The sequence below is a fragment of the Perissodus microlepis genome, chromosome 15 (assembly GCF_051167445.1).
Source record: "Perissodus microlepis isolate ML-2025 ecotype Zambia chromosome 15, ASM5116744v1, whole genome shotgun sequence".
In the NCBI taxonomy this organism is placed as follows: Eukaryota; Metazoa; Chordata; class Actinopteri; order Cichliformes; family Cichlidae; genus Perissodus; species Perissodus microlepis.
Window position 1 is genome coordinate 4,729,459 of NC_140475.1, and position 9,572 is coordinate 4,739,030.

Sequence of the window (9,572 nt, forward strand, 5' to 3'; positions counted from 1 at the left end):
TTTTTTAGCCTTCCTTGCCAGTATTATAAAAGAAACCTTTATTCCAATAGTTAGACATAAAGCTATTACTTAAAGACTCTGAAGAGTCCTTTGTTGATAAATGATATGCCTCAAGCCAATTGTGAAATCAAGCAAGTGGAGCCTTTCTGTTTTATGTAGTCCTTTTTTGTCTTTTGCCACGAGCTTTTAAATTGCCTGCAGAATGAGGTAACTGCTTTAGATGTGTGTGGCTAAGGAGCTTTAGGCTTATTGTAAAGTTTTCGGTTACAATGTGTCATGTGTCATGTGTAATGTACGTAGCTAGACTGATAAAAGAAGCAGGTTACTTTTAAGCAGAAAAAATAAAAATTAAAAAAATATATATCTATATACAGTGGAACCCCGACTTACGAAATTAATTCGTTCCTGAGGATCTTTCGTAAGTCGAAAATTTTCGTAAGTCGAAGAACCCATTGCGCGTTTTGAGTGAGGCGATGCTGAACGATAGGCTATAGGCTAATTGCTAACTAGAACAACAATACGTCATTCAAGTGAAACAGCGAAGCGCTAGTACAGAAGCCGAGGGGTTGTCACATGATTCGGAAGGCATTGTGGGCATTGTAGGCTCAGCCAATCAGAGCCAGCGGATTTCGTTACTCGGGCATTTTGCCGTAACACGGGCAGAAATATTGCCGTTCAGTGCCTTCGTAACTTGAATTTTTCGTGAAACGGGGTATTCGTAAGTCGGGGTTCCACTGTATATATCTATCTATCTAGCATGAGCCACATGAACCTTAAATTATGTGTGTGTATATATAATTTAAGGTTCATGTGGCTTATGCTAAAGGTAAGTAGCCAGCTGTGTCATCTACCATTTGATGGTGTTCAGAAGTTCCTTTGCTTATTGTTACTGTCACCTTTTTGTTTCAGAGGGTTACCCCTCCCCTCAGGGTGATCACAACCCTTCCCTTCTGGTTCCCCCCACCATGCCCATGTCCAGCTGCCCTCTGTCCAGCGTGCCCACTTCCACGCAGACTAAACCCCACCTACTGAACCACCTGTCTGGACGAGACCAGCCCCAGGCTAGGCTAAAGCTAGCCAAGGAGTGCCCAAAGAGCACCAAGCCCTCCGGTGACTCTCTGTCCGTGGGCCGCGCACAGCTATCGACAAAGGAGTCGCCATCTGTGCCAAGCCTCAGCAGCACCAAACAAAAGAGGGTCAGCCGCAGACGTGCCACTAATGGCTGGCTACCTGTTGGAATGCCCACAGAGAGGGAGGTCTTCATCGCGGTAGGTTTTTTGAGAGTCCATCTCTGTACGATGAAGATGATCAGCATATTAGAGAGCTTCTTGAACGAAGGAAAACCTTCTCTATTCCAAATACCTGACCAGTGGAAACCTTAGCATCAACACCACTGCCTTCCACAAGGACAAAGAAATTGTCTCTTGAGGGAAAAGATAATTGTGTTTTGACCATACAGCTTTGTGTGACAGATTCCTTTTTGTCTTTATAATGAGAATTATATCTTTCCTTATTGTGTTTGCACGCTCGTGTGTGTCTCAGGGAGAGGATGAGACGGCCCTGCGGCAATGTTACGAAGGAGTCGAGAGGGACGGTGAAGTGATACGTGTGAGAGACTCTGTGCTGCTACGATCAGGCCCCAGGAAGAAATCCCTCCCATATGTTGCCAAGATATCAGCGCTGTGGGAGGACCCCAAAACAGGTAAAAAAAAGATCAGGAGAAGGGGGGAGATTATGATGCGATACAGTGGTGCATGTGTATTGATGGATGACCTGAGGAACATATGGCCAAGATTGTTTACCTCTGTGTGTGTGTGTGTGTGTGTGTCTTAATGTGATCCCTCAGGAGAGCTGATGATGAGTCTTTTCTGGTACTACCGACCTGAGCACACACAGGGAGGCAGAGATCCCAGCACACACTGTGAGGTGAGGCAGAGATTTGGAGCCAAGATGTTTGTGCAGACAAACAGTAACAGCACAGATCTGTGTGTATGTTAGACAAGAGAAGGTACAATCAACATTCATCAAATAAAAACACTTTATTTGATTTATTCCATTAGCGAAGGATTACGTAATCAGTATCCTCTAAGGAAAAAAATGACACCATGAAGTGTGTGTGTGCGCTTATGTGTTGTGTGTAAGAATAGATGAAGTCAAAATATATAAAGTATAGCACTGTGCAAAAGTCTTGAGCCACAATTCGTTTCTATATATTAAGCTAAGAAAATGGGACATTGGTGCAGCAGTTTATTGAAATATTTGCAAGGATAATAGTTCAGGTTTCTTGAAGGACATTCAAAGCTCTTCTTTGGATGTTGGCTGATTTTATTTTCTGTATTCTGCTTCAGTAATGTTTAGCTCTGGGCTCTGGGGAGGCCAATCCATGACTGACAGTGTTCCACTGTGTATGATTTTACTGCATTAGCAGTGTGTTTGGGATCATTGTCATGGAAAAAAGAAACAGTTACCAATCCAGATAGTATTGTATGGTAGATTTCTGTTCATAATTCCATCATTTATGACAAGATCCCCAAAACCGAAGGGCCAGATGTATCTCTCGGGTCCTGAGTCTGGTCTTTTTCCAGCTCTTTGGGGATAATCTTGTTGGTGCAAAAATACAGTTTTACAGCTGTCTTATCTTTGGCGTCTTTTGATTCGGCTAAAGAAATTGAAACAAATGATGTTTTTTTTGCAGCAGGCTGTTAGTAAAAGAGTGCCTAATGTTAAAATTGGTGCTTCTCTAAGTTGTCTGCTATGTGCAGACTCGAGACAGGCTCATCCCTTGAGTTAGCTGTCTTTTTTTATGCTTGAATCATTCACAGGTCAGTGTGAACAAACAAAAAAACCTTAATCATTTACTGAAAATGGTCAGGTACAAGGACTGGACTGAAAGTGAGTGAAAAAGCAAAGAAAAACTTTGAAAGATCCTTAGAAAAATGATAAGAAAGTCTGTCTCTTCTTGAAGGGTGACCCAAGACTTTTGCACACCACTGCAGCCATGAAATTTATTCTTTATTTAATTTTTGTCACTTTGTTTAAAGATAATGCAGTTTTTATCGATGGAACAGTTTGTGCTACATCAGAAATATTATGCGGTATCTTCGTGCAACATGTGTAAGAAAATTATGTGCAATGAGGAGGCGAACAAAACGGCCTGTCGCTGCTCTGCCCTGAAACTGTGGCTAGTTGGTTTGCTCTTCAGTCTGACCACAAAGCCCAAAAATGATATCTCTCTGACCTCAGACGTGCACAAGCCAAGAACAGGAAAGATAAACGATTTTACTTCTAGAAATGTTCTTTTTACAATGGCACGTGTTGAATAGAGCAGGATTTTGTTTGTCTTTGGCAGTACATAAGGTAGAAACAAAAAGGCAAAATCCTGTTGCTCATGAACAATTATAGTTCCCACTGTGCTCTTAGTACAAAAGTGTAATTTCGTCATTATTCGCCGAGCACAACAGGAAACGCTTAACAGAGATGTGACTCTTCACACCTACTGTTGATTTCAGAATGAGATTTTCGCCTCTCGGCATCAGGATGAAAACAGCGTGGCCTGCATAGAAGACAGATGCTATGTTCTCCCACTAGCCCAGTACTGTAGGTAAGTAACGAACACGGTAATTGTTGCTAGCAGAAAAAGTCTTTTCACAAGGTTTGAAGTTTGAAATGAACAGCTCAGCTTTGACGACACGTGGAAGTTTTTTTTAAATCACACACTGGTGACACTACAACTGTTAATGAATTTGTTGCAGGAACATGAACACTTACCGTGATAACCTTTGTGAAAAGAAGAAAATGAAGGCAGAGAAGCAGGAAAGTTGCCTTTTAATTAATTTTCCTCTCCCTTCCTAGATTTTGTGCCTTGGTGAAGCGGCGTGCTGAAGGTGCCCCGCCTGGCAGTGCCAGTATGGTGCCCTGCCGCCCCGACTTTGCCCCTCCTTCCCACCGCTGTGTGCCCACAGACGTCGACCCCGAGTTGGTGTATCTTTGCCGGCACGTCTACGATTTTCGTTACGGTCGCATCTTGAAGAATCTGCAGTAGAGGAGGGTGGAGGGCTGTTGCACCTTTTGAATTAATCGTCAATGAAGCACCGCCCCATCCCGCACAAAGAAGAGGGAGTGAAGGGGGCTGAGGGACTTTTTTTGTTTTGTTTTGTTTTTATCCAGTGAGCACCTCACAATCAGAGGGAAGGGGGTGGTGATGGGGTGAGGTCGTCTATTGGGCCAATAAGAAGCACAGATCCCTTTAGCTGGAACGTGGTAGACAGAGCACCAATGTTTTCTGGTTTTGGTTTTGGAAGAGAAAGGAGTGATAATTCATTCTTCAGATCAGATTTTTTTTTAATTTTTAAAAGCTTCCACCACACTCTGAGGTTTCAGCCTCCAATCGCTTCCCTGCCAGAATTGCTGAACGCCAGGCCGAGCTGGGCTGCTGTCAGGACTGTGTTTCCCCTCAAGCGTCTTAGCACAACAATCATGTTTGTTCCATTTGTAAGCCAGTGGCTCAGGGATGGTCCGGCACAGAGGCGCTGCCGGGGAACACAGGCCTGCGCTGTCCGCTCGGCGTTAACGGTGCTCAAGCAGCGAGAGTGAAGGAGCAGCTAATAGAGAGTGTCGTCTCATTTCTCCCGATTTCGAACCCGCGTGACTCTGCGCGTGCGTGTCAGAGAGAATGGAGAGCAAGTGTGACTCCAGGGTGAATGGATAACTGTCGCCATGTGTGATGTTTTTTTTGTTTTGTTTTTTTAAGGAAGCTTTCAGGCAATCAAAACCAAAACAAGCAGCTTTAGAGAAAGCGGAGCTTCCTTCTCTTCTCCTGACACTGACCGAAACCTTTTCATCTCAAGTGATGAGCTGCGCAAAACTAAAATGATTGCACCTGAACGGGGTTCGTGAGACAGTCCTTTCCCTACTAGACTCGAGCAAACTAGAGCAGGGCTCTTTTAACTTTGTTTAGTACGGACCAGTGACACTAAAATGTCTCGCGATAGATTCGAACCAGTAAAAAAATAAACACACGTGGTGAAAGATGTCGAAGCAAACTGTAATCTCAGCTACTTGAAGAAGAGGCTCCCTTATGGGTTTTTGGTGGTTGTCGTGTATACTTTTTCACATTTACTCCTGTGACTTGCCTTATGACTTGCAGGGAGAGCTTCAGGCAGCTACGTCTCGCCACATCAAACACTGAAGCGGTAGAACAGGGTGCACCTGCAGTCCTTGGAAGTAGGGTTTGGTTCAGTCTACGTGGCTCTCTTACAAACAGTAAAAGGTCTGAAAATAGTGGAGAACATCTTTTGTACATTTTTACAGCAAAAAGTTTCGTTGGCTGTTCGCTCGGCAAAGAGAAAAGCATGAATTTGTCAGCTTAGATGTGATGCGCTTGGCATTTGTGCACCCTCTCTCCAAAAGAAAGGCGGATGACATTAGCTCCCGATTGTTTTTCTGATCGCCGATACAGCTCAATACCCCCTCTCTGCCAAGATAAACCAAAGGATGTCTCACGCAAGCCAGAATTCCCGTCTCCACCCTCACTCCTCTCCGTCAGCGCTTCTAGTCCTCACCTCCTTGTTCTATTGCACTAATCCATTCCTTAATTACTACAACACATGCGTTCAACTTCCAGCTACTTAATATTGATGCCGGGTGGGGTGGGGCTCACTGTATATCATTTCTTTGTGTGTGTGTGTGTGTGTGTGTGTGTCTTTTTTGTACCTTTGTAGAAGGAAACCGTGAGGATGTCGTGGCTGCTTTTGTCAGTGCAAACTGTGTATTTCTATTACTTAACCAGTAGAGGAGTCAAGTCAGCCAGCCAGCGTGTTTGTCATATAACCCGATGCTCGACATGTTGAATCATGGGATATCGCTCGAGTCATTCCATCCGATTTGTCAGTCAGCTCTAATGTACCTATATAATTATACAGTATATATATACATGTATGTATCCACACTGTCAATGTGATTAGAGTTCAAATAGGCATCTGGATGGAGGCCTGACCCACTGTGCGGGCAGACGTAGCACCAAGCTGGAGGGCGTTTGGGTGGAGGTTTGGAGGGGCAGGTGGGCTATTTTGATACTTGTAAGTTGTGGCGGGTTTCTGACCACACTCTTCTATCGCCTTAACCTCGCAAGTGTTTTTTTTTGACTTGTGAGTGGTGGCGGAGTGCGTGATCGTGTACCTTTAACGGCATCAAGAGTAACCAGCTGCTTTCCCACGCAGCAAACGCCCCGTCCTTCAACGTTGGGTAAAGCCTGCAAAAGTTTTGACACACTAAAGCCATCCTGAACTTTTTTTCTCTATTTGAGCCACACGAATCGTGACCCAAGACAAAAATCAAATCCTGATTATTGGGAGGTTTTTGCTTTTAAGTTGTTATTATTTCTATTAATCCCCAGATTCTTCAAAGAGGTAATATAAATAGATATATTCTCCTACTTTACGATTTCTCTTTATTAGGGATATTTTATTATGTCAGTTTCCTAAGATGGTGTATGCAGTATATTTTTAGACTTGCTATTTTTGGAAAATGAACGTAACTAATCAAGAGGATATGCATTATTTTTCTGTTTATTTCAGGTGAGTTTCAAAAACAATGAAATGTTAATTGAAATTTGACCAAATGGGGGGAAAAAAAAAAAAATTAATGGGGACTGATGTATGACCTGAGGTTGGAGATAATAGGCCAATGGAAATCTCCCATCCAGCCAACTTCTAATGAAGTGTAGATATTTGAATCCAGGAAGCACCGGGCACTCTTTAAACAGACAGCCAATGCACAGTGTAGTATTTTTGCAAGATCTGTAATGATTATATTTAAAGTAAGAAAAAAATATTTAAATCTAGTAAAACATATTAAGATTTAATTTTAACTTATTTGGAAATACTGTGTCTAATTGATGAACTATATCCTGTTTTCTTTGTGCTCCAGGATAGAAAAGATTTCTGTTCATTTGTAACAATATAAATATTATTTAGATTTTTTTTTCTTTAAATTATATCATTTTTAATTGGGTGGAGACCACAGTGAAGCTCACGCGAGCAGACAGGAGAGAAAGCGCTCACATGAAAACACGGGCTCGTGTTTTATCAGAATTCCCGTCTTTACATGCTGGAAAGAAAAAAGTCCAACCTGACCTCAAGAATTGGGGGGGGCAACTCTTCCAGGTCACATGCCGTGTGGGAGAATGTGGCAACGTGGTCACCTGAGCTTTTATTGATTGGTCCTATTAGGGGAGAGACTGATGGGACACCCGAGACAGGACAGAATGCCCCCTGGGTTTCAAGGAGAAGATCCCCCTCGGATGCTGAAGTGGGACCAGTTTTCATCCTCTGAAACAAAACTCACTGAAGGTCAGGAATTAGGCACTGTGTGAAAATTATTAGGTAGGGGAAGCATTAGCATTAGTATTCATGTATTTGGCAGGACAGATGTTTACAATCATGATCAAACCCACAAACTGTACACTTTACTTAAAAAGGTGTCTGTGTTCTCTCAGTTTTGTTTGCTATAGAAGTACTGTTTAGATGTAGTGAGGGGATCCTATTGCCATTGCCTTTAGAGGATATTATTTTTAATAAAATATATGTTAAAAGTGAATCTTAGCATCTGCTAACACTAATCATTTTCACACAGTTCCTTACTTAAGTAAGCTATCAGGGTTTCTGATGGGCACAGATGGCAGTCAGGGGTTTGTTATAATCAATGAGTAGATTAAATGAAGTTTCTCCCTCCTGCATCAGATGACCACTCTTGCCCTTCTCCCAGATGTGCTGTTACATATTTGGCCCCTAGAGGGCATGAATCAGGTGTTGGAGAAGCATGTAGAGGAGTCACAAGGCCACATCCTAAACCCTTTCAGCAGCTTTTCCTTCTTTTCCTGCCCCCATTTTTTTGAGTACTAGGAGAGATGCAGAGACTTCCTGGAAAATTAGATCAAGAAAGCTCAGCAAGGAGGCTGCCCCACGTTTTCCAGCCAGATTGTGTGTAGCTATCTACTCAAGTGAATTTCCTCCAAGCACCCCACAGGCACAGTCGCATCCTTCTTTAACATGGCAACAAGGCAGGGCAGGAAGTTTGTACATGGCGTCCACAGTGGCGGGGTCACACACTGAGTAACCTGTGCTGATGCCTCACAGGAAGCGTGTCCACAGAAAGAAAAGTACCCAGAGCAACCCCTGAGATTCTGCTTTCTGTGTGGTCTGTATTGATGCTTATTGTTGGCGTATATTTTGGGTGGGGGGGTTACAAATTATAGTGAAAGGTCTAGATATTTTTGGAGTAGAGAAGCAATGTGTGTATCAGATTATTGTCACTTTGTTTTGCTCTCTGAAAAATCTCTTGGAATTTTTTTTGTTTGTTTGTTTTTCTGAAGAATTCTATAACATCCCGACTGATTTAATGTTCGATTCAGAGAATATTTATAAATTTTAAGTCCTTTGTGAAAATTCTGTGTTTGTGTTTTTATTTCAGAGCTTTTAATTTGTAAACTAATTGCAGGTTAATTGCGGTCACCTGACAGGTGTAAAGGTCATCTTGAAAGTTTATTTGGGTTAGATTCCTACCATTACAGGATTATGTGTTTCTCTTCAAGGTTATCTAATTTTGCCTGTGTGCAAACCTTAGAGGACGTTAGATTAGTTCACTGCATGCGATCAATACCGAGTTGATCAAAATTCCTCCACCAATGAGCCGTAGTGATGAACAGTGTCCACAGGAGGTCAGTGGTGTGACACCAGTGTTCAGGTCAGACTGGGTCGAATCCTACTCTGACTTCTACATTTAAGTATTAATAAGGGCACTGATTAGACAGTACGTGGTCATCTGTTAGTTTGAAAACAACAGGCGAAAGGTTTCAACCTTCCTCTGCCCGTTTTCCACGTCTCCGATTTCCCTCCCTTCATGTCCTCTGTCAGCAAAGTCATTATCTGCCTTTGCCCTTCATCCCCGTTCAGACCTCAGGGCATTAGGAGCGTTCAGCACACACACACACACACCACACACACACACACACACACTGCAGGGCCTTAGTGTCTGTTACGCGGGGATAACAGCAGCCAGACCACAGGACGATTAGTGTGTCATAATAACATAACTAGCAGCACACTTTGACCTGAGAGGCCTCTCAAGTGCACCAGCCTGCTTAAAGACTAGTGGCTGCGTGGTAATGGAGCCGAGAGAGTATATTAAAAACCCACTGTGGGTGGAATAAATGGTGACCACTTGTGAATAAGGGAGCAGCGGAAAGCAGTTTAGAACTGATGTCAGTGTATTGAAATTGTGATGCCTTCATCTTAAACAAAGAAAAATGTGAGGGATCAGGGTCATTTCATTGTTTTTATTTCTTCATGCAAAAATAACAAAACAAAAGAATGTAAAACAAAAAAAATTCTTGTAGGCTAATCTTATTTATTTATTTTTATTTCTAAAACACATCTGCAGTCAGATAGGCCAGTTCCAAGTTTAAAAGGAAATGGTGCTGTCTGTCTTTTCCAAATCAAAAATTAGCTTACAACATTTTAAGTAATGAAACTTTTTTTTTTTTACAGGATGCACTATTTATCAAATGTATCCAT

At 42.5% G+C, this 9,572-nt stretch overlaps 1 protein-coding gene across 2 annotated transcripts in view; it reads left to right on the forward strand.

Moving 5' to 3' along the window:
* LOC146371459 (bromo adjacent homology domain-containing 1 protein) overlaps window positions 1-8,444 on the forward strand; it is a 28,027-nt gene extending 19,583 nt beyond the window's left edge. For both annotated transcript variants that reach the window (XM_084952800.1, XM_084952801.1), the window contains exons 3-7: window positions 910-1,268; window positions 1,543-1,702; window positions 1,847-1,926; window positions 3,510-3,601; window positions 3,853-8,444. In XM_084952800.1, the coding sequence (XP_084808926.1) occupies window positions 910-1,268; window positions 1,543-1,702; window positions 1,847-1,926; window positions 3,510-3,601; window positions 3,853-4,042 (881 nt within the window). In that variant the 3' untranslated portion in view covers window positions 4,043-8,444. The remainder of the gene's footprint in view (window positions 1-909; window positions 1,269-1,542; window positions 1,703-1,846; window positions 1,927-3,509; window positions 3,602-3,852) is intronic.
* Window positions 8,445-9,572: the final 1,128 nt, after the last annotated feature.